This window comes from Homalodisca vitripennis, chromosome 1, assembly GCF_021130785.1.
Source record: "Homalodisca vitripennis isolate AUS2020 chromosome 1, UT_GWSS_2.1, whole genome shotgun sequence".
NCBI classification, from domain to species: Eukaryota; Metazoa; Arthropoda; class Insecta; order Hemiptera; family Cicadellidae; genus Homalodisca; species Homalodisca vitripennis.
Window position 1 is genome coordinate 73,681,334 of NC_060207.1, and position 26,284 is coordinate 73,707,617.

Consider the following 26,284-nt stretch of genomic DNA (forward strand, 5'->3'; position numbering starts at 1 on the left):
TATCGGGATGATTAGTGCTATAAACAAGAAAATTATGAATGATCAAGTAATTGATGTTTGTAAAATGGGTTTCAGATACTAACATATCAATTGTATGCATAGAAATAAAAATCTTAATGTCTTAACCCTTTCACTACCAATTTTTATTTTTTTAAATGTTGTTATAATCTTGTTCCTTTTATTAAATTATAACATGTAATTTTTTTATTTTAATATTTACTATTTTTTATGACCTTTTTTTAATGGGACACATATGTCCCAGTGGTATTTAATAATGGGACATATTTGTCCCAATGGTATAGGTAAATAATAATCACTGTTTTGCAAAATATAAGTTTATTATTGTTTTATGCAAAAAATTGTTAATATTACAAAATTAAGATTTGTTTTCTGTTTAGTTACAATTTATAAATGATACATTGAAAAACAGTCCTTACAAAAGGTATATTACATTCCACAAACATGGTTTTTTTCTCTTTTCGACTTTATTTTCAGAGCAACTTTTTCACATCCTCCTGGTGGTCCCTTCAACTGATAAATGTGAGCCAACATTTACCATATATTTTGCTCTTTTTGATGGTCTCCCACAGCTCATTCTTCTTTTCACTGATGTTTTTTTCCGTCCTTCACACAACAGTTGCTCAGCTAGTGGAACAACAAATGCAGTAAAGAGGTTTTTTTATGTTGAATCTCTTCATATAAAATCCAAGCATTTACAACAGAAGTTAGCAAGAGCTTATAAAATACCTTCTTCCACCACTTCTTAGATTTTCTGTCAAAATCATAGATACTAACTTTCTGATCGGAAAGATCTACACCGCCCATGATTTCGTTATAGAAAGCAGTTGATTCAGGACATGGGACTAGTTTTTTCTCGCCATTTTTTTGCATTCGCTGAACATTTGTAACAGTATCCTTGTGGAAATTGCTGAGGACCACAAATTCTTTTGAATCCTTCCACCTAGCAGCAAGGACACCAAGATCATTCCCCAAAAAGTTGAACTCTCCCTTTTCCAGCTTTTTATCAAAGTGTGGCATGTTTTTTCTATTACTAATACAGGTAGCAACTCATGGGTGGCTGATGGTATTCAGAATGTTTACAGAAGTAAAAAACCGATCAAACGATAGTGCAACATTTTCTTCATTTCATTTTCAGAAGTTACATTATTACCTGTTACTGATGCAGCAGGAAAGACTGATGATGCTGCTGGTAACTCAGAGATTGCATCCTCCAACTCATGATCAGAAAAGGGTTCATCCTGCTCACTATCAGAATTGTCTGTCGGAATATATTCCGGATCATTGTCACTATCGTAAAATAGTTCGATGATTTCAGAAGGAAACGCATTCAGTTCCTTGTCAATTTCACTTGAGCCTAAATTGTCACCCATATTAACTCCTATACCAATGGGCTATATTTGTCCCACTGTCCTCTACCATTGGGACATATGTGTCCCGTGAAACAATTACAAATTTAGTTCACTGAAAAATTGGTAAAACCTTATACCAAATATAAAAACTACTTATATGACCAACGTGAACACCAAGTCTAACTCACTAATGAACTAAATAACACGTTTAAACATAGTAGACAATTATTTACTAACATTACATGACCATAACCTCAAACAACACACGTTTTTGCAACAATATGGCCAGTATAAAAAAGCTGTTGCTAGCAAAGTTGAAGCTGTGGAGCAGCTGGTTGTCAACCTAACAAAAACTAAATACCCCACTAACATAAAAACACTTAAATTTACCTTTATTTTCATACAAATTATCATTTATATTTTTTTCTGTTTTGTCTGGGACATATGTGTTCCAGTATTACTGAAAGGGTTAACTATGATGGGCCAAGCCGTTGGCATTCCAGAGACCAATAAACAAATATTTATTTTAATTTTGCGATGACAGTTATGAATAAGTTAATTGCGGTATTTATTTGTTGTACTTATTGAGACATGAGCATTTCAAATGTGTTTAAAACCTGTTGAAATTGAGATTTTCTTCAATCTTACATCTATCTGGTATAACCCCAGCTTACGACAGTGATGATGCAGATGTTGAAGTATACTCGTGAGCCTGTGATAAAGAGGGATTTAGGCCTTGGAAAATGTATCAGCCTTACTATTTTATGGTGATGAAGTAGATGCTTTCTAGTATTCTGTGTTAGAGGTGAGAAGTTTTTAGTTTATGTCCTTATCAGAGCATCCTTTGTTATTTGTTGAGTGTTCACTATCTCATATAACGCATTTTGAGGATCATTCCTAGATTTGTTACAACTAGTAGTATAAAGATCAGAAAAACATTTTACACAACGGTTTGGATGCCAGCAGTATTAATGCCCATTATTCTGGCACTTTTGTTGCTTGGAGTTTCATGAAATTTCGAAGAAGCAACTATGGTCATCGCATTCATAAATAAACCTTTGTTTGCGAGTGAGGGTTTAACCATTGTGATATCCATTTTGTTATACTTAAGTACAAGTAAAAAGTGATGTAATACTATGAATAAACGCTAATCAGGAATTTTATTACGTGGTTTAATTATTTTCACACATAAAAAAGAAATGATCAATTGTTATATATGGAAACACACTCACCCGAGCAAACAGATATTTCAATTAGGTTTGTATATAATAATATATATTATTACGATAAAAAAAATCACTTATTGTTCCCACCATTGTGGGTACCAGGTGGAAATCGGATAAAAATAATAAATTATAATCTTGTTCCGTTCATTATGGAACAGAGCCTTTCTCTAGCTATTTCCGTGAAATGAAATAAGAATAATATAAAATCTACTTATCATTTCCGCAATAATTATGGGTGTCAGGCCTTACGCCAGATATTTACACGCAAATATAATTAAAATAGAAAACAATTTAAATATAGGTTTTATGCTATTATTCACTTATATAACTTCTGATTTCGGATAAAACGTATTCTGCAAAAGGCTAAATTATAGACAATTAAATTATTGCATCAGTGAATGTTATCCTAAGAAAAATACTCGTATTACGTGTTCGACATGAGGCTTTCTCGGAAGCGCTATCGTAATCTCGTCAGTGTTTTGTAGGCGATAATTCTCCGTTTTGAGTAGCGGAACTGGTTTTATATCATAGTTCAGTCAGAATCGTCCATTGGTTATAACGCTAGACTGACTCTCGTGTCGAGCGATAATAAGCAATTTACTCGTACATTCCTTACTTTACAATGTTTCCTTCATGTACGCGAACTTTAAGAAACATACTGCCTTAGAAATCGTTCATATCAAATCTTTTGAAAGATATTAAGTTGTTGGTGTCAGTAAACAAGACACTACCCACTGTTATACTAGTTGGCATAATAATCATTGAATTTTGTAATCAGTATATCATAAAGGAGCCTTACCCTTTTCCAGATGACAGTCTGATTTTGTGCAATTTAAATGTGCTGCAGTAAGTTTATAATTTATTAGATATCCTCGATTGTAATCAAAACACGAGCATTCTAGTACAAATGCTGTAGTCTATCCATTTCTTTCATTTCAATCCTTTCCGATTGATACAAAACCCGATTTACTTTTGAATTTACACCTCAAAAGTCTATCAGCGTATCAGATCGAGCTTCTGTATTCTTGATTTCTGTAAATTAATGTCAACAACTTACACGTAGATAGAATTGTAACCTCAGTTTTTGTTTAGCTACTGCTACAGTATATACTAAATGTTATATACTGAACTTTTATATAACAGAACATTTTTATAAATTAATGATTAACCAGCGTACTGCATAGTATTATAAGTATAACCGAAATAAAATTTAGATTAATACAATGGACAGCTATTTTTTTTATGAAATATGTACTGATATTTATAGTCATATTAAATTTTATTCTATAGGTATAGAATACCTAAAATACCTAAGATCAAATCTGTTTTTGCGAAAAATAAAATATGTATTATTTTATTTAATATACAAAGAGCATATCATTTGAGAAAAAGTTACTAAGATTGTGGTTAAGACAGAGAAGAACGTGAGCTTAAAAAAATAAATATTAAGTTGGCAAAAGTAGTTTACCAAACAAGCGAATAAGATGAGAGTGTGCAACCAAATAAAAACGTTATAAAAATAAATATTTTATTTTTATTCAGAACAACTCAACACTCTTCTCAAATTTGGCTTTGTCTTATAGAAGTATGTATTATGAAATTTAATGACATTCGAGATTTTGTAGATTCTCATGGCATTAACAGAATGTACAAATGGTTATTTTGTTTCTCTTTGAAATTTGAACATATGGTCTACAATAATAAGCGCCTTGTCCAATGTCCATCCAGTTCAGTGCGTCATCATAAACGACACGAGTTAGAAGTGGGGAGACGTGAAAATGAAAACTGGAGGGAAAAGGAAAAGTGTCTATCTTTCAACAGAAAATTCTGAAGAAAATGAGTTAAATATGTCTCCGAAAAGGTATTTAATGCACATCTGTTAAATAATATGTTCCAATTTGTAATCCATGTAAAATTTACCTCGTTTCTTAATTTAAACATGTAAAATTCCTTGTTGTATTAGAGCCCGCCAATATTTTTGCCAACTAATCTTTCATTCTTTTGCGTTATTTTCTAGTTTTAAGTTAGTTTGCCAAATATTATACTTATTACTTATAACTGGGAAATATTGTATTCTTTATTAAATGGTTTAATTTAAAATATGTTCCTCAATTTTCTTAAAATATTTGCTTATTTTAACGCTTTCAAATCTATTTTTAGGTTGCTATTTTTACACACAACCCAAATACAAATCGTAAACACTATCGTTCTACAGTTAAGGTTTTATAATTAAACTAGTTGATTTCAGTATTTTGCCCTAAACAATTGACTGTTTAGTCATGTGCTTTTGTAAAGTCATATGGCTAACAAGCATTTATTTCAAGATGTTATGGAAATGATTCTATTACAAAGTTTAATGACTAAAAATCATTAATCTATTTTTAGTGTTAAGGGCTTTAACAAATAAAAATAAAGTTAAACTTGTTCAATTTTATTTATGAAATAAATCAACAAAGATTAAAAAAAGAAATTGTGAAAGTGTACTACAATGTAGCTTTAAAAAGAGGTTTGTTTTGTGTACAAAAATTGAAAAGAATGCTAGATTCATATTTCAGTAGGTGACATTGAAATCTGTGAAGACTAATAGCAAATATATAATCTAGGCCTAGTTTATTTTCACTTTGTTATTCTTGGCATCCAGTTTTATTATCTCTAAAACGTAACATATATTTAACACAGTACCTGATAACTGTGGTTTTACAATTAAAAAAGGGTAGGGTACGATAAGCGGACCCGGTTTTTATATTGAAATTGGTAAATGCTATTACTTCATCATAACCATCGATATAATCAATCGATACTGATTAATTATTTTCAATTATTAACTTAGTCTATATCAACAGCTGTAAACAATTTAAAATAATACACGTAGGTTAATATTTCAATTTTACATAAGTAATTTTAATTATTAAAAATGGCAGTCAATTTTATAAAACTACACGACATTGCATTGAAAGATGATAAGACATAAATAAAATATATTGTTTTTGTGGCTTCAACAGGTTGGACTCGTACCGAAATCCCCATTATGTGAAATTTGTGGGAAAGAAACAACAGTAACTGTGAGAGGAGCAAATATGGTTGTCTTCAGTTTTCCTAATTTTTGTTATAATAATTTCTTTGATCACTGTAAATATTAAATTCATATTTTAATTTAAAACATATGATTGTTATTGAGGACTATAGATACTTTTATATCGATTGACGGTCTAGGATTTGAGATGCGAATATTAGGTATCGAAGACTACATTCTTCAATATAAAAAACCGGGTCCGCTTATCGTACCCTACCCTTAAAACATCCTAAAAGTAGGCTAATATACAACTTAGAAAGAATTTACTATTTTTGTGTGGTAATTTGATAAGATCAGTTTTTTTAAGGACAGAGGTCTGACAAGAATGTATACATAACATTTTGTCACCAATCATTCCATTTTAAGGACGGGACGTTTGGAAAAATTACTGACTATAATAAAATGTTTTTATATGATATTATTTTGACAGATTTGAAATGCAGATGTTTAAAATCAATGTTCTATATTTGTACGGTACATTATCATAGACTGAAACATATATATATATATATATGGGATAAGGAAATTTTTAAGTTTTTCAATATATATATAATTTTTGTCATGGGGCAATTTTGGACATCACACAATAAACAAAACAGTTAAATATAATCCATATTCATGTGTGTTAAAAGTAAATATACATATTTTTATTTTTGTAAACTTATTGATATGTTATATTTCTATATATTTTCAGGTTAATAGTGCATCAGGAATAGCTATTTTAGTTGGCTTTAATAAATATGTAAATGTTACGGATGGGACAGAAAGTTTACCTCGGTAATTCTGAGCAATTACTTGGTCAACCCCAAACTTTCTCATATTTTACTACGGTCATAAGGATGTTCTCAGAAAGCAAGAAACATATAATTCAAGCCCCGCAAGGCTGTCCTACAGGTTGCTGAGCGATAAGAAGGTTCAAAGTCCACGCGATAACAGTGGCTTACGGGAGACGCACGGAAGGCCAGTTGTGACAGTACCGTTATGGCTAGTGGTTCCTTCGATAATCCTTTTTTATGTGATGGATGTGAGAACACGTTACTTAGTTTCACGGTTTCAAGTGAAGATCAGGAAAAGTTAAAACGTTTTTTGTACGAACACGGCATTTTGCAACGCACCAAAGTTTGCCCTCTAGAATTTGATATTTTACTGATAGGTACTATCTCGAGGGATGTTTTTCTTTTGTTGACATCAGAATAGGGCAGCACTTTGCAGCTTGCGCTGATGGCCAGAAGCCCTCGTCTCAATCCAATAACAACTAATTAATTTGTAGCTCGAAATTTAAGAAAAACGTTCATTTGGATCAAAATTCTGCTCATTTCATTATTATTTTTCATTTATGTTAACTTTCCAGGGCCTAAATTGTGTTTTTTTAATTTCACATACATCTCTAGATTATCGTAGTAAAATATGAAAAAGTTTGGTGTTGACCAAGTAATTGCTCAGAATTACCGTGAAATCTATTTACATATTAACAACTATTCCCAGCCTGAGTTGTGGTTATGGTAATATGTCAATCATTTAACATATTAATGAAAGACCTATTTTCATTAACATTAAAAGTAGCCCTGTCACTGGTATTGTCTTTTGGAATATGAGAAAAAACTTCAACTTTATCTTCATCTTTCTCTACTATACTCCGTATCACAATTATATGTCTATGGTGAGTATGATTTCTGTTTTGTCTTAATCGCTGGATGAGAAGGTCTGGTTCAATGTCATCCTTTAAAATCCTTTGAAGTTCAGCTTCAAATTCTTCTTCAGTTTCTATAAACATCATTATAAAAAGTCCTTTTTTGTGAATAGATTGGAATGATTTCTATCAGCAGAATCTGACTTGTTAAGTTGTAAGCAAGCTGTATACTTATGCAGCAGCTTTATTATAGGTATAAGCCTGTTCCGTAGTATTGTCCTTGGGTAGGGTACGATAAGCGAACCCGTTTTTTTATATCGAAATTGGCAAACAATATTACTTGATCGATATAATCAATTGATACTGATTAATTGTTTTGAACAATTAACTTAATAAATAATCTATATCAGCAGCTGTAAACACTTTTAAATAATACACGTAATATTTCCATTTTACATAAGTAACATTTGATTATTAAAAATGGCAGTCAATTTTATAAAACTACACGACATTGCTTTGAAAGATGATAAGACATGTTTTTCGTGGCTTCAACATGTTGGGCTCGTATAGAAAAATCCATTATGTGAAATTTGTGGGAAAGAAACAACTGTAACTGTGAGAGGAGCAAATATGGTCGTCTTCAGTTTTTCTAATTTTGGTTATAATAATTTGTTTGATCACTGTAAATATTAAATTCATATTTTAATTTAACAGATATGATTGTTATTGAGGAATATAGATACTTTTATAGTCTAGGATTTGAGATGCGAATATTAGGTATCGATGATTACATTCTTCAATATAAAAACCCGGGTCCGCTTATCGTACCCTACCCTTGTCCTTGGCCCTGGCTTCATCTTTCTGCAGTTTGTAGATCTCCTTGAATGTTTAAGGTTTTCTCCATGTGTTTTTGTTGATGCCCTGTTTATTCTTCATTGGTTATAAAATATGAGTTTCTAAAAAAACAATGGGATGGGATATATACTAATTAAATATTTATTTTATTTAGATGATATGTTTATAGATGTGGATAATGAGATATGTATAAATAATTGGAAACTCAAGAGTGTCTACAATCCAATTCCTAAGCAATATCATGCCTTGCATTAGACTCCAGAAACTGTTATGGACGGAAAAAATTTAAATAGTTATTATAATGATAATTAATAGCACTAATGTATGGGCTGTTGTCTGGTGGCCAAAATCGGAGGCCAAGATGGTGGTAGCTCATCTGGCTGGCATCCAAAGGATGGCCAAGTGCAGTTCTAGACCCTCTCCCCCCCCTAGATATTGTCATTCGAGCTATGGCCAGGAGGAGTGCCTACTGTCTTCAGCAAGTGGGACTCTGGTCAGGCTGCAGTAGTGGGCACTGCATAATTAGCATCCTTATTCAGAGAAATGCTCTGTACATGATCTCTGATCAGATGCCATAAAAATTTTCCTTTGGCGAACCCTTTAGGATTGTGATACCTCCTAGGGACGATTGGTCAGAGAGAAGGAAACCTCTTTCATCAGTGGAGCTTGAATGGTTTACAGACAGTTCTAAAAATAAAAGCGGCACAGGCGCTGTAACTGTGGGCATGTGAGACCATTCAGTGAGTCCTAATCCTACAGTTTTTCAGGCGGAGGTCACAGCCATTATGGAATTTGCTCGTGAGAATCTTCTTCTGCCTTATAGGAGTAAGACGATCAATATTTTCACGGATGATCAGGCAGCACTGATGGCAATGGACTCTTGTGTGTTCAAATCCAAACTTGTCTGGGATTGCTATCAAGTTGTTTCTTCCCTTGCCAGAATCACTATTTGTTGGGTTCCTGGTCATGATGGGATCCCTGGGAATGGAAGAGCTGATACCCTGGCCAACCTGGGCTCAGCGTCAATTATGACGGGTTCTAAACCCTTTGAGCGCTGTCTAGAAATGGGTTCGCACTGAACATGAGAAAAGGTCGAGGTTGCATCCAGGTATGAGAATGAGCAAAATTGTATTACAGTCTCCTTCCTCCAGGGTGGTGTCTGACCTTCTCTTACTAAGTAGATTGATGACTTCTGGGGTTATAGGTTTGATTACTACACATGGTCACCTGAGGAAGCATCTTCACAGAGTTGGTATCCTTCGGGAGGATCCGCTCTGTAGAATGTGTAATGAGCAGGAGGAAACTACTGAACACCTGCTCTTTGATTGTCCTGCAATAGCATAAGAGGCCTTTGAGGCTTAAGTGCATAGTAATAGGCCGCCCCATAGAAGAAGAAGAACTTTAAACATTTTAAATAGTGCTTTACAAAATAACATGTCTCATAACGTGACCAGACAGAATTTTTTGAACCACCTAGAAAGAAAGGTTAAGATGTTAATTTAATAACAACTTCTTTTGATATAATTCTAAAATTACACACTAAAAAATGTATTTACACTTGCAGCACTGTGAGATAAAATTCTTTTCTTATAACAACACGATTTTTAATTACAGGCTAAGATAACAAAAAGTATACTTTTGAGTAAAACAAGCCAAAATTATGCCTGCCAGTGCAAGAAAAATAGATTACCAATTTTAGGGTTAAAAGGTTGAGTTAATTAGCCTGTATAGTGACCATCGAAAACAATTATAGGCTAGAACATTTTACAATTAGACAGTTTTGAACAAAAGGTGAGTCCAAACACCACTGACTCTAGACTATGAATGAACTCTATCCCAGATTAGAATCATGATCAGTTCATTGACGTTCAAATTAAATGTCTTCCGAAACAAGATCATATATGATGAGAGAATGGAGGAATTTAGGCATCTTTCGCCAGGTAGGATTTCATATTAATTACTTATATAAAATGAGCATATATTAATAACAGAGATAGAACTGCATATATCCTCCTACCAATACTCCTGATTGATTGTTTGTTTTTTGGGGATGTACATCAGTAAGTACATAGAAAAAATTATGATAGCCCTTGTATTTTAAATGTTTTGCTTTACTAAAAAATTGATCCCACAATTGTCAAGAAAATAAAAATAAACTTCATACAAAGAAGAAAATAAAATTGTTCAGAGTCCATACTGCGATTAATTTACAAAGACATGAGTTGCAGACTGTTAAACCACATTTACATTGGATATTGCATACATTTATATGCAACTTTCTTGTTGATGACTTTTTGTTGCAACCAAAACACAATTGGATAAATTTGTTTTTGCAACTTGCTCACAACAAAAAGAGCTGTGGTGGAAACACAGTCAGGATGACGAACATGAAAGATGTTCTTGCAGCACTATCCTGAATAGTTTTGGTTAAACTCCAGGCACGCCATAGATACTGGGTAAGACCATTGTTAGTGGAAATGGTTTATTAAATGATTTAAATAAAGACAACAGGTACACATTATCAGGTGAACTTAGATCAGATGGAAGTTTTAAGAATGACCAGCTGCAATTTTGAATACCTGATTGTAATGATAGAACATAAGATTGTGAAATCGGACACCAATTGTAGATCAGCTATTCCAGTGCAAGATAAACTTGTATTCATTTTGTGTTTTTCTACAAGTAAGGATTCTTACACTAGTATAATTTATTTATTTATGGTGGAAACAGCCACGTCATTTTTGATAGGTGAGGGGGGAGTGGAACAGTGTTTACAACACTGAAAGAGCACTCTAACTTTTGTTTGTGACAAATGTCACAGACATTTGTTGCAGTTCTTTGATCTTTACCGACTTTTGGTGCAAAACAAAAATTACATTGCAGACACAACAAAATAAGTGTTGTTTTGTGAACTTTGTCACAAACATTTGTCGTAAATTCCTGTATAAATATGGCTTTAGGCTTATACTTGTTAGTTGTTTCTTATGTATGATTAGGTAGAAATTTAATGGATTTTTTAGCTTTGTTTTTAAGGATTTTAAATAGAAGTCACATCTTACACTGTATTATTGGACTAAGTTATCATGCATAAAAATAGTTTACATCCTTGTTTTAATTTAATTTGGTACCTAGTCAAGTTTTGTAAGTAAGTAAAGTTCTAATATTGTTAAATTTATTAAGAGTACAGCTCTTTAATACAACAAAGAAAAATAGCAGAAAAATGCATTCTTTAAAAATGTTCTAAAAAACACACATTCTTCTCTTTTAAGTACCTACTGTCTGAAATTAGTTGTTATTGTTGGCTATTGGGATGTGAAAATGTAACTTTTAAATCTCTAACCTGTCCAATATCAGCTTTCTTCCAAACTACAGAATAAAACAATTATTTTATTACTGGCCAGTCTCAATGCCTATAAAAAATGCTTCTAATTTAAAGTAAATGTTTTTTTAAATTCAGACAAGACTCATTTACTTTTCAATAAGGTAATATAGATTGATTTAAAAGCAAAATTTGCTTTAATGTTTTAGTTATACTTTAAAAAACAAGCGGGAGCTTGAATATTATTAGACTTCTCATATAGTGGTAATCAAGTATTTTAATGAGAAGTTGACAGAAAGTGTTGGGTAGATTTTGTATTTGAACTGGTAGATTTGCCGATTGAAATCTTTGTAAGCTTACAACACAAGAATGAAGGAAAAGATAAATAAAACTTTAAACTCTGGTATCTTTACTGTTCTGCTAAACAAAATAGAAATAAAACATTTTGATAAGATGGTTATGCTGCTTAACAAATGATTTATGCTGTTTTTATTTGTATACTTATCTCAGTAAAATATTTGATAAATAAACAACTGCTTTACAAACTCTTTTAGTGCTAAGAGCATTGCCTTAGATTTGTATATCAGAAGAAAGATAAATGGAAAATGTAATTACTGTGTATTATGTGAGAGGGTTAAAAAGTAGGAATGTTCTTTGTTAAATATCTTGTTTTTAAGTTTGAAATTTGGTATTTGAATTTTTTTTTACAGAAAACATTCAAATTGTTTCTCAAACATCCAAAACTTACTAACCACCAACATTTCAAATCTTTCTTTAAATATATATCAAGTAATATATTGTAAAATTATTAATATAGGGAAAAATGTAAAGTACAAGAAAATGCTTTCCAATAACCTAACAACACCAGACTACTCTTGATTAAGCTAAAGTTAATACACCTGTATCTATACAAAATGATTGGATCAGTGTGTTTAATGCCATAGGACAAACATCTATTGTAATTTTAAAACCATGGGCAGAAGATGTTTTAATTTCATCAACATTAATAACACTTCAGCTACACCAGAATCATCAACAACTATTCAATTGATCTCATCAAATTTTCAATTTCAGTTCAGAAAAGGCAATATAAGTCATTGACATTATACCATCCTGTTACTTTATTCGTTTTAGTTTAAGGATTAAAAAACATCCTTACAACAAAAATAATCTCAGTCTTACTTAGCCAACAAAGTTATGAAGTAAAGTATTACTTGAAACATATCACTTCCAGTAAAATTAGAATGTTTCCCTTAGAAAACAGGTCTTAATCTTATATTATTTAATATGTTTGTAAATAATTACAAATCATTATAAATCATTCTTAACATTCAGAAATTTAATTAAATGCCTCAGATGATTCAACTCTGCTTTATTACAAAAGCATTAAATGTTGTGGAATGAAAAGATTATGGACAAATTCATGTGTCACACAACAAATTTATTTGATATAGAAAAAGTTGCAGTATAATATTATACAGTATTTTATATGATAAGACTGTATCTTAAGGAACACGTCTGCAATGTCTCTGGCACATGTGCATTATAAAATCTTTGGCTGAGCGTCATTGAAGCCTATCACTCAGTAGACCAGCATCATTTTTTTCTGCCATGGTTAATGTAAAAATGTTTTTTTCTGAGTGATTGTCTGTCTCAAGAATGTTCTGAACATCTCAAGAATAAAATGAGCTGTCGACGTACATTCTTCATGTAACCTCAGCGAAGCCTATTAGGTGAGATCTGTTATGGACCCCTCTACCTTTGTTTATAGATTAGAAACGTTATTACATTCAAATTTTAAATATAAGTGATACGAAGAAGGAATTAATACAATGTGTAATATAATCAAGACCCTATACTCGTAGACTACATTTATAGATTAGATAGCTTCTATCATAGGCAGGAATCATATTAATCAATTCATTTTGGTACATTTTAAGTTATTATTATAACATAAAACTTAGATAAGTTGAATTTTAAGAAAACCATCATTTGTTTAAACTAAACAAGATATTTCTCTCTTTCATAGAATATTCGTGTGAGTAGATTTACATTAGTTTATTGTGGTGTCAAGAATGCTACACATAGAAACATTGTGTTTTTACATGCCTCCATGTAGAATGTAAACACCATTATAGAAGACTAATTTATGGTATATATCTTTTTAATTGTCAACTTGATGTTATTCTGTTTGTTTGGGCTTCTTGTATAATGCTCAGACTTTTGTAGTGTTAAACATGTTATTGAGCTATTGTTACAAAATTCTTACTACAGCATACAGTTATAATTTTGTATGAAATTTATCATATTACGGAGTTACAACAACATTCACAACTTCTGAATTGTATCTACGATGCTGTTGTGTTATATTCAATCCTGCAATAAAAACTCTTAATGTGCTTTCTCTGTAGATAGAAACCAGGGCTGAACCTTAGTGATTTATTTATATAGGCCACAGCTACCCTACACTATGAAAATGTTAGTGTAATTTGCTTCCATGAGGAAGAAATAATATCAACACTAATTTTTAGTTTCTGATTGTCATTTGAAAAATCCACAGAAGTTAAAATAGTTTTAAAATAACACCTAAGAGTATTATTAAGTTCATTAAAGCACATGGGACAAGAACATTGATAACTTTGAGGCATTTATTATAGAAAAATTCTTCAAATGTCCAATAATTTTAAATTTGTTACATTTGGCCTTTCAACATCAAAGATGCTATTGTCAGGTGAATCAAACACTTTTCCTCATTTTATTCATTAAATGAGAAAATAATCGCAGGATTATTACATAGGCTGTTCTAAAAGATGTATTTTGTTATTTAATGTCCAATCCTAAATCAAATTAACATTGTTTTATCTGCCACAGCAAGTGGTAGAGTGGTATTAAAGATTTTTTGAAATTTTCTAATTATGATAGTGACAAAAGTGGAAACAAATATTGTGTATTAATAGTAAGAGTTCAAAAAGGTACTTTATTGAGAAGAGTCCTGCTATTGATGATTTACTATATTATGTTCTATTTTTGTACTTATCCCTTTCTGCAACTATGATACTGAGTGAATATTTAATTAGGCAACAGTTAGTTAATTAAAACATTTCAAATATCACTGGTCACATTTTTACTACTACAGCAATCAACTTGCAATTCATATCAAACTGATATTTACAGGTGGATACAATTTTATTTTATTTATAATCTGTATGTACTGTTTTGAGATATTTTAGTTTAAAAACGTTTATATTAACAACTACTCAATAGAGTAGTATTATTTAACAATTGACAATTTTGATTTGTTTCAGGAAACGTAGCAAAACAGAGAATAACAATTCCTACAAACATGATGCAGAGATTTGCATGAAAATGAACATGAAAGAAATGGGAGTAGGCTTGTTGCCTACCAGTGATAATGAAGATGAGGACAGTGACTCCGAGATTGGAGTGCAGGTTTGTTTATGCTAACGAAATATTTATAGCTCAAATTTAAATGTAGTAATGTCATGCAGTTAAGTAGTTTAGTCCAAAAATGACCAACTTCAACTATTTGTAATATTGCATTACATGTAAGGACGTAGCCAGCGAGGAGGTCCAGCCACCCACCAAATTTTCAATAACTTTTTTGGTAAACAATTGTTATTTAAATAATTCAGTATAACTAACATGTACTGCTGAAAGATCGTTCTCATCAAAGAAATGGCTCAAGAACTTTTTAAGGAACAGATGGGACTTTACTCTCTGTCCACTACGGGAAAATATCAGCTGCCTGGACCCCCCTCCCCCAAATTCTTTCCTGGTTACGTTCTTGATTATATGTTTTATTTGATCAACATTGTATAATTTAATGGTGTTTCTACACAGGCTGGAGTTTATTAACTAATAAAATTATATTCTTTAACCGTATGTAAAAAAAAATTAAAATATTTGATCTCAAGTGTTGTTCTAGGCTCTGATATTCCAGATGTCATTGAAGAAAATAATTGTTTCACTAGGATCACTAGAGATCACTGGCACCAATTTTATTCCATATATTTATTTTGTAGACAAACTATTATTCATTACCAAGTTTATGTGCAAGTAGTTTTAAAATAGTCTCAGATGTTACATATACAGAGATTTCTATGTTAATTCTTAAGTAGTATTTATCTAATCTTATTATTGTAATCAATTTGAAAAAAAATATATTTTATTTTAAACTCTTCAGCCAGTCTTTAATTGGTTTAAAAGAGTAATGGAGGGCGATTAACCAGAGAAGACTTTTGCCCAGGAGACTCGTGATGCTGGAAACTGTGAGATTGACCTTCTCAATGATACTTTATCACTCCATATTTTTTTCTTCTCCTATTTTCGACACCTTTCCTCTCTTCATACATACTCTTCCACTCTAATTCTTTCTCAGTCTTCTCCTTTGTATCTTCTATTATAGCATGCTTCTTTTTATTGTATCATTTTTACATGACCAAAATGTAGGGAGATACGCAAGTTTTACAAAATCCCTTTACGTAATTTTGTTATTAGTTTAACTGCACTTAATTATCCAGTTTAATAATTAATTTATTATATTCAATGGGGTAGTTAGACAGGAGAATAATTTCTCAAACCTGTGTATTAACTGGCAGTTCATTAATTTGGACTTAAAATAACAATCCTTGTACTTGTTAGATATTTAAATTTTAATTCCCAAAGGCATACACAACCACTTTTGTTGCAAAAGTTTTCTCAAGAAAATGTGTTCTTCCTTCAAATAAAATAAACTAAATTAAAGTTAACTTCTTGCTTCAAAAATAAAATCTTAACTTTCTTTTAAAACTCAAATAAAATAAAAATTGTAATCTAACTCAAATTGAAATATACTTTTCTGTATTACAAACGAGTCTAAATAAAACTAAACTAAAGACTTTCTGAAAGATTCATTGTACCACTTGTTGTCACAACCTTTTACTGTTGGCACAGTCTCAAAGTTCAAGTTGTAATTTAAGTATGTTTCACCCAAAATACTTTGTTAAAAGTTTTATATCTTGATGTATAAAAATTCTTTATACCACTTGTTGTCACAACCTTTTACTGTTGACACAGTCTCAAAGTTCAAGTTGTAATTTAAGTATGTTTCACCCAAAATACTTTGTTAAAAGTTTTATATCTTGATGTATAAAAATTCTTTATACCATTTGTTGTCACAACCTTTTACTGTTGACACAGTCTCAAAGTTCAAGTTGTAATTTAAGTATGTTTCACCCAAAATACTTTGTTAAAAGTTTTATATCTTGATGTATAAAAATTCTTTGTACCACTTGTTGTCACAACCTGTTACTGTTGGCACAGTCTCAAAGTTCAAGTTGTAATTTAAGTATGTTTCACCCAAAATACTTTGTTAAAAGTTTTATATCTTGATGTATAAAAATTATGTTCACTGTTGAATACTAAATTACTATTACCAGTAACTTTTAAATAATATTAAAATGGAGAACTTTACTCTGAACTATACTTGCAACAACATGTGCCCTAATGAAAACTTGTGTTTATTATTAAGTGAATTTAAATTATTTTATTTCCCTTTTTTATAAGAATTTATACAATCCCTGTAAAAGAAAGCTACCATTAGTGAACAGCAAAACTCCTATCTGAAAATTGCAATTCGACTATAAAAGAGCTACTTACACAACATATCTCGCAGATGGGCTTAGGAACTATAAAGACGTAAACCACTAACTAAATTAACCGCAAAATAACACTCCAAAAATACACTGAGAATCACGTATTGTAGATGTTTATACCTCCCCTTCCAGTAAACCAGCTAACTTAAAAACCAAGCCTTTGATTGGCCTCCAACTCTCCAATTACAAGGTCAGGGAGAACAAAATAATCTTCAAAATTATTACAAGTTGCAAATGACAGAATAAAGAAACTGTATAGATAAGTTAAATATCTTATTGCATGTAGTTTTTATACCTTATTTGTCCTGGTTTTTTCAGTTACTTTCAGATAGAACAGACGAGTCATCCATGGACTCCCTTCCCCAAAAGTCACCAACAAGTCATATAAAACAAGCGGACATTGTCATGATCACTCCACCAGAACAGCTGCTCTCGTACAGGTCGAGGCGATCTGTTAAGAACAGCTGCAAGCTAGGTGAGCCTCAACTTATACTGTACCTGCTGCTTATTACCTATTAGTGGTTTCAATGTTGGTTTTTTAGTTGAGATATACCAAAAATTGTAGTTAATAGAGACTTTTTCTTACTCCTCACTGTAAAACTAGGACTGATAATTACTTATGCTAAATACAAATAAATAATAACATAAGATACTTCATTACATCACCAATAGTGTTATATTATTTTCTTTATTTAAAAAATTACTACATTAATTTATTCAAAAGAGTAGATTACAACACAATCGGGAGTACATAATTACAATAAAAAAATATTTGGACCTGAAAATTAAATCTAAAAAATGTTGTGATATTAGATAATTGGGTTTGTCTATGATATAAATGCTGCTGTAATAAGGTAGAAAACATGGAAACTTTAACCTAGGGAGTGGTTAATTGTTTTAGCCATTTGGAATTGCTGAATTTAGAAACAATTGATAAGGGTAATAAAAAGTTAAATATCTTTTGTTAATACATTTCAAATAATTATCACTGACTAAATTTTGTCTTAATTTTGAAAATGGGAACATTTAAAGGTATATAGATTTAAAGTATGATTGAAGTCTTTAAAAGATTAAAATTCTCTTCAGTACAGATATTTCCTGTAGATTTTTAAAAGTCTAAGAGCCGAGACTCAATTTGCACTGTAGAAGCATACAACCTAATTTTCTTTAAGTCCATATGAAATAATAATTGTTTTTCTCAGATAAGTTTTAAATTTGACTCATGAGATGGATGTAATGAAACAACCTTGTTTTTCACTCCATAAGAACAAAGTTAAACCTCATGGATTTTTATGCCCTTGTTTTTCACTATAATATTGTAGAAGATGTCTCGGTTTAATGATATAATTGATATGCATTCAAATTTTTTTATTGTACACGTTTTTTATTATTTCAACGATGAAGTATAAAAAGTTCAGATTTTTTTTAATAACCAATGTTCTACAATTAAAAAATAAGAATTTTAAATTGCATGGTTTTAATATTGTTCTTATGGAGCTACAATTAAGATGGCCACCAGTGCAGTTGACTCTTACAACTGACTGTCAGACGCATAAACAATTGCAAATCATAGTTGGACATCTAGACAAAAGTTATTGACAGTCACCACTTTAAGGATCAGTATATGGTTAGCTGATGCTGGTTTAACATTTATTTACATGTCTGATGGTTGATTTCAGGTGTGCCAATCTAAAAAAAATAAGATTGAGAAAAAAATATTTAATTTTATATTTTTAACCCTTTTGATACCCTCCCATTTCATCCTCCTAAAATTAAGGTGTTGACATTATTAGCCTCGTCAGATTGAGAAATAGACAGGAAACATAGGAAACATTAGCCAACTTACACACAGTAATATTCAAGCACTTTCCTCTTTCTTCTTGTCTTCAAGGAAGCCAATAACAATTTATCAAAAAATACATATAGTTTAAGATATTTTTTAAATTAAATAAATGTAATTTAATTGGTTTCAAGACCAACTTTACTAATTCTGATAGGAAAAGTTCAATGGTTATTATATATTTTAACTTCAGTTAGATTAGGTCAAATAATTATACAGTAAATTTTATTATGTAATGAAAGAACAATTTAAACGAAGGTAGAATAAAGTAGTAATTATAAAATATGATGTTGGTAAAAACCGTTTACATTTATTTTAAGAAGTCTAAAATAATTTACTTCAAAGTATAAATGAACGAATTATTTTTTTAATGTCCCATTACACAACACAGATTGGAAGAAGCATTTAGGTAGTAAAAACTTTAATTTTAGTTTTTAGTGGAAATATATAATTGGAAATTCCTGAGTTTAAAATGTTATTTTCAACAAAATTTTGTATTTATATAAGTGTCAGACATGACCAAATGAGTGGACAGAGAATTTTGATTCAATTTAGCATATGGATGTAGTTGTTAGATATCCAGATATAGATAAGATTTCATTAAAAAAAGTATGATACATTTAGTGATGTGGGCTGTGAATATTCCCAGTGATAGGGAACTTATGAAATTGGAATATTTCGTTGGCCTCGGAAGATTCCTAAAAATTGTTACTTTATGAAAAGTTTTAGATTTTGAATGTTTTAAAACTTAGGTTCTTGAAACTAAGTTAAGGAAATGTATACTTTTTAATCCAAGAATTATTATTCCATTCATTAATTTCCTGTATAAACATTATTCTGGGAATTTATAGAATTAAATGTATTTTGATTCCTAAACCATAGATTATTAAAAACTCAAGCATTTAAAAACCAGGCAGATTCAGATTCAGAAATTCTTTATTGATAAAACGTACAGAATGTACAGTGAATAGACATTTTTTAAACAAGTAATTTCTCTTTGGAACTCCTGTTTAAACATCACAGGTTTAAAGTATTCAAAAACTTCCTATTTTTACAAATTCACCGTTTCTTGACGTTTTTCAGCTTTGCAATTCTTAATTGTTAGGTAAATAATATCCAATATTGCCATACTATTTAGAGCAATATCAGGAACGAGTCTATAATTCATTTTACTATTTCAATACCACAACCACTTTTTATATATTTTAAAATGACCAAAACCGAGAGTATAATGCAGAATATTTGGCAGAGATCATTGGATCTGTCATCTAGAAATATAGTCCTGATAAGTTGATGGTGGTTATTGCCGACAATGCTCCAAATATGAAAGCAGCCTTAACACTGTTAAAAGAAGTGTCCTCATATAGTACCATTAGAGTGCATTGCTCACCTTCTCTATTTACTGTGTGCTGTGTACATCTTAGGATGTTAGACTATTAAAATTTCTTTGCAGAGGTGATAACTATAGTAGATTATAAAAAACAGTTGCATATTGAAAGCTTTGTATAATGAAATGGATTTTATTCTGAGATAAGGTTCAAAGATCGAATCTCTGAAGTTGGCAGGGCAGACCAAATGGGCAGCCACCTTTTTTATATTTGAAGAGTTTGTAATCGAACAAAGTAGTCCTAAAACATTGACCATCAATGAAAAGGCTGATCTAGACCCATCCATTAAAATTAAACTACTAGATGATGCTGTATTTTAGGTTAGAATAGAAAAAATTGTAAAACTGCTTAAACCAATTATTGTTGATCTTACCACATCCATTGAGTCAAATGACTCACAAATACATAGCCATTTCATTTGGTCAGGATATTATATGTACTAGAGAAAAGTATGAGGGAAAATTTACCAACATCACCCACGCAAAAGTCCAATGAAAAAGTCATGTAGAAATTTATTGAGAGAAAAGATTTTGGCATTGGAAGAATCCATCTGGCAATATTTATGGTTGACCCTAAAGTGCAAGGAAGTTTTGCTCGACCCTACAGAACTACTAGGCGCTATAGGTTTGTTTGTGATTGTGCTCAGCAGATAGGTCTGGACATTATAAAAGTAAGAAAGTTTAGCTGACTACAGAGACAAGGAAGGCTTATTCTCAAGAAAGTTTCTTTTAGGGAGGGATTGGTGATAAAGAGAAAATTATATAAGCCTCTTTCATGGTGGAGGGGGTACTTGTGACTTGGTAGATGTAGCCACATTGAGGACACCAGTAACTTTAGCTACCTCAGAGCTTACATTTAGTACGTTTTCTTGGATGCATTCCTAAAAAAAGGAAACTGTCTTTAGTCTAAGTGAAACTAATATTTCTTTCTTATGACTGGAAGCTCATGAATGCTCCACCTCCAAAAGAGGCAACAAGTGAGCAAGCATAAGGCAACCCAGAGGAAACAAGAGGGCAGGAAGAAGAGAAGAAATCCTTGAGATTGATGAATATGATGAGATCAAGTCTAATAACGATGGCAATGATTTTTTTTCTTTTTGGAAAAATGTAGGAGAAGGATCAAGAAGATTTAATGGACATTGAGAGTGACAGGTACTTGGGGACTTAAACGATTTAATATGGAAAGTAAAGATGCTAAATAACCTATTAAACCTTTTGCATTCAATTTTACATTCTATTTATTTTTCTGATGTTTTTATTCAATCAGTAATAATATTTTTTAAACATATAGAGTTTTATTTTATCACACAATTTTCACATTGACCTATTAATTTTAGCAATTTCACGTAAAAATGATTAATTGCCAGAATTTGATTTAATTATAATTTTATTTAAAAAATATATTTCAATTTTTTAGTTTAATTTTACCAAATAATTGCTGCTTTTACCTATCAATTCACAGCTTTTTGAGCTGCCTTGCTAATTAATCATAAATTCCTGGAAATTTATGAATTTTGGAAATATTGCCGGGAATATTTTCTCGATTTTTAAATTCCCACTAGGTACATTATTCAATGATTTTTTTGCATAACTGTTGTGTAAGAAATACTGTGTAAAATTATGAGTTCTTGAATGAATTAAAGAATGTCATGATTCACAAAAATATTCGGCCCTATCTGTTGATCTACAGTTGGTAAGTAGTCGTCACAGAATTAGAGAAAATGTAGTAGATTCACTTCTTCCTAAATGTGGCTTTAATTTGTCACCCTACGATTTCCATTTTTTGGCCTCTTAAAAAATACAGAAATAAAACAATTGTAAGACGATGCAGCAGTGGAAACTTAATGATTGGTTCCAGAAAATATTTTTGTTATGTTTCTTGCAGAAGTTGCAAAATATATATGCTGGAGTATCTATTATCCAATCTCATTAACCCTATTCCAGTCAAATCAATCTTCTGCCGCTGCTCTAGCGTAAAGATACACTTTGTTGCAAAGATTATTGAATTCTCTGTTAAATGGTGGTATTTTAAAAATTCCTATACTGTTAAAGCAATACTTGCAGAATATTACAAATAGTTGTAATAATTCTTTAAGATAGCACCATAAGTTGGAGGGAATTGGGATGAAAACTAGTAAATCACTGTCAATGAAGATATTGAAAAAATGTCCATATACTCGTATTACTCCTAGCAGAGACTAATAATAGAAATAGACTGCCGGTCTATATGGGAGAAGTGTGCCAACTTGGTGTCATTAGAATTATCATAGTGTTGACAGCTAGAGATGTTCCGATATTATATTGATATCAGAAATGCACCTTCACAATATCGAGATTATTGTGAATATCAGCTTTCAATGTTTTATTTTTATAAATGTACGCTTTAGACCCTTCATATTTTTATAATATTATAACTCAATGTAAAACGTTTGTATTTACTGAAAAACAGTTGCATGTACATTTTAGGTAAATGTCTTGTGTTGGTGGCAATATAGATGTTATTGTCTGTTTCTCCACAGTATATTGTTATGATCGCTATGCCACCAACACTAATTGATTGTCTTTGTGTTATGAAAGTAGCCCAGGCCCGATTAACTGTGTTAGTCATAGTATTACAGTTCTGATTGGCTGACGGTTTATATCATGGAATAAAATGGAGAAAAAATTATAATCAACATACAATAATATTAAACGGATTTGATTTTAATGCACTCTTGTGTAGTACTAACTGTAGCTCATCGGAGATTGGAGCCTTTATTTTTTGTTTCCATACACATAGTGTGACTTTTACATACTTAATTTGCTTAACAAATATGTACTTTCTTAAGGTTTAAAAATAAATTAATTCAAATCATTATCTTCTAAATAGTTTCTCCTATTATGTTTCTTTTAATATAATAGGTCTCATCATAACATTTTAAATACAAAAATAATATTTTTATCATACTGCAGAAATAACAACTATTTTTGTTTTGATATTTAAATTAAGTCATGAAGTGATTGATTTTAGATTTCAAAAATTAACTGACAAACAAGTGTTTTCAGTGAGCTAATCTCAGTGTTTTTTTTTTTCGTTTTTTTTTGTTTCAATCCCTTTTACACTAATTGATATTTTTAATAATATAATAAACTCTTATTAGTTATAATAACTCTAATATAAATTTACTATAGTATAAAATTAAAATTGTCATAGGTATCAATTTACTTTATTAAAAAGTGCATTGTTGTTAAATTTGGGGTACTCGTGTTTATATCCTATGTTGGTAAAAATATAATTTGATATTGCAGATATTGAATATTGGAAAATTCTCGATATTGGAACATGCCTATTGACAGCTCACCATAAACTGTGCTGCACTATGCTGTCTCCTGTATCCCACACTTTCTCATACCTTGCCCACACCCTCTCTCATCTTCACTTCACAGCTTGTTTACAGACTAGATCACTAGAGTGAATTATAGTCGCACTGTTCTCACCACCCTCAAATTTCAACATACTATTCCTCTACTTCTATTATTTGTCTCTCTCCCCAGATAGCATCCCTAAGTGTGAAAACATACAAAGAACAAGGACAACAATATTGTCAATAGATATTTCCATTAGCAGTTCTAAAAGTAGCTGTATGATGACAGCAGAAAGCAGAAATGATGATAAAGTTGGTGAAGATTAAAGTCAATTGGACTTAGCACCACGCACTTAGTGCCCAGGAGAAGGTTAAATAATGTTTTTGCCAAATTTCAGCTTTTATTTGACTCACCTTTGTAGAATACTATCTTTTTCTTACCTCAAAAGAACATCATCTGTCTAGTCTGCAGTTTTTAGTTGGGAGGTTTTATGACAGGTGCTAGATTTTATGAGTCAGTTATAGAATTATTTTTTTGTACCTACAGTCTGGCTGAGTGGTATTATTAGTGAAGTATTACTCTGAAATAGTATTTCTTTTTACCTGAATAGAAGATAATCTTATCAATCAGTGTCAATTAAAGAGGGATATTTAGGTTTTTGAATGAAGGCTGATGATAGTTTTGCATTGTTGCAGATATATTCTCAATACTATCAGATGAGATTGTGCTGATGATTCTGCAGTGGCTGCCAAAAAGGACATTGTCAGTGTGTGCGATGGTGTGTCAGCGCTGGCGGCGTGTCGTGTATGACGAGTCACTCTGGGAACGTATTGATCTCACCAATCAGGTATTAAGGCCTGATCAGGTTGGCTACGTGCTACAGCGCAATCCTGCCATACTGCGGATGTCACAGGTTGAGGTCAGTATTGTTTTGTCATGTTTGGCTTTAATGAGGAAAGTATTGAATAAACTTTTATAATTAAAGTTTAAGTCACAAAATCATTATCAGTTTTTGTTAATACCTTTAGTATCATAACTGCAGTACAAAGAAGATCCCCTTATCCTTTTTTTACACTTTTCCTCAATACTTACTCAATTTATTCCTGGGTAGTTAATGTCACACATAATCGTATTTATATTATGTATTAACAACAGTAAATCATTAAAATTATCTCAATCGAAGTACTACAATGAACTGTTGGCATTTTTCTTGTAGATTTTGTTTTATAATTTCTTTTTAGTTTTGTTGATATTTTGAGAATAAACTGAGATATAAATTTTATATACAGTCAACTCCCGATTATCCGCGGGCGGGTTATCCGCTTTGCGCATTATCTGCGATCCGCGAACGATAGCCTATGTACTGTACTTACTGTATGCATATTAGTGATAAATGAATTAATAACTAAGTAATAAGTAATATGGTGGAATATTAACTACATAATGTACTGTATAGACAGTTATTTGAAGACGTAAGTTGTGTTGGCGACGCGTGATGTGTAGCAGTGAGAGTGGCGGTGTGACTCGTCTGGCAGGCGGGCAGGCACCCAGCTCAGTCTGCTCCCCTCCACTTATTTGCCTCCTGTCTCACTTCCCAAGCATTTCCACCACTGCCACCTCCACTCCCTTGTGTCACTGCGCACTGTTGTTGGTTTCAAAGATGAAGTCCACTGCGGTATACCTAGTTCATGTTACGTCGATATAAACTATTTGTGATTTATTTTGAATTCTGACCTATGTAGAGGAGTCATTAGAAAATTTTCCCATGAATTCTTGACTTATTTTAGTTGGCTATCTGAAAAATAAACAAGAGAAAATACATTTACCGTATATGTTTATGAATAGCAAACAATGTTTAAACCGAGATTAAAAGCCAAAAAGGAGAGATGTCCTTGGTGCACGAATAAACACGGCACATTCCATGCGTCACAACTCATCCTGCCTTTAGAGGCTCTTTAGGACTCATTTAGAGCCCGTCCGTTGTCGTAAATCAGCTGCCGGATCATATCGTAATCGCCTAAACCCTGTCGTAACTGCCGTTATTGCTGTATTCAATTCGGGCATTACCGCATGGTGAGGTTCGCGGTTCACACAATAAACAGGGAAACTATTTTTTAATTTTTTGATCTTTAGCTTTTTGGGTGATAACGTAACATTGAAGTCTGCTCGTAATGTATTGTATTTAATCGTCCGTAAATAATAAATTATTTATAACATTGGATTTTCATTGAATAAAAAATGTTTTAGACAAAGATGTAAAGGTATTTTAGCAAGTTTTTAATTTTACATGAAACATAAACTACTAAACTGTCACAAAGATGCCAATGCCTTTAAAAATACCAAGAAGAAATAACAAATTACATCTTCGGTTTTAACAATTCGACAAATCCGAGTTATTTTCAGAGCGAAACAGTTAGGCTTTTTAAATGGGCAGTTAAATTACAGTAGAGAAGTATACACTATTATACTTAATATAGCTTAATTGAATGAAAAATTATCTAGATAAAGATGTATTGAATAGACTACATATATGGGATCGGAGATCTCTGGCGTCGTATTAATAAAGTTAAACTCGGTATGGCAAA

At 31.4% G+C, this 26,284-nt stretch overlaps 1 protein-coding gene across 1 annotated transcript; it reads left to right on the forward strand.

The window, feature by feature from the left end:
• The first annotated feature begins 4,329 nt into the window (after positions 1-4,329).
• LOC124365978 (S-phase kinase-associated protein 2-like) lies at positions 4,330-25,363 on the forward strand. Its single transcript, XM_046822182.1, has 5 exons — positions 4,330-4,457; positions 14,779-14,923; positions 17,446-17,602; positions 24,395-24,618; positions 25,235-25,363. Exons 1-5 carry the CDS (start codon positions 4,375-4,377, stop codon positions 25,361-25,363), a joined length of 738 nt encoding a protein of 245 aa, XP_046678138.1. The 5' UTR covers positions 4,330-4,374.
• The last annotated feature ends 921 nt before the right edge of the window (positions 25,364-26,284 follow it).

Bases quoted from the DNA above. Each gene is read 5' to 3' on its own strand.
- LOC124365978 (XM_046822182.1), top strand. From the start codon at position 4,375: ATGAAAACTGGAGGGAAAAGGAAAAGTGTCTATCTTTCAACAGAAAAT. The intron at 4,458-14,778 runs GTATTTAATGCA...GATTTGTTTCAG, and splicing joins TTAAATATGTCTCCGAAAAG to GAAACGTAGCAAAACAGAGA. The intron at 24,619-25,234 runs GTCAGTATTGTT...CTCGTCTGGCAG, and splicing joins TGCGGATGTCACAGGTTGAG to GCGGGCAGGCACCCAGCTCA.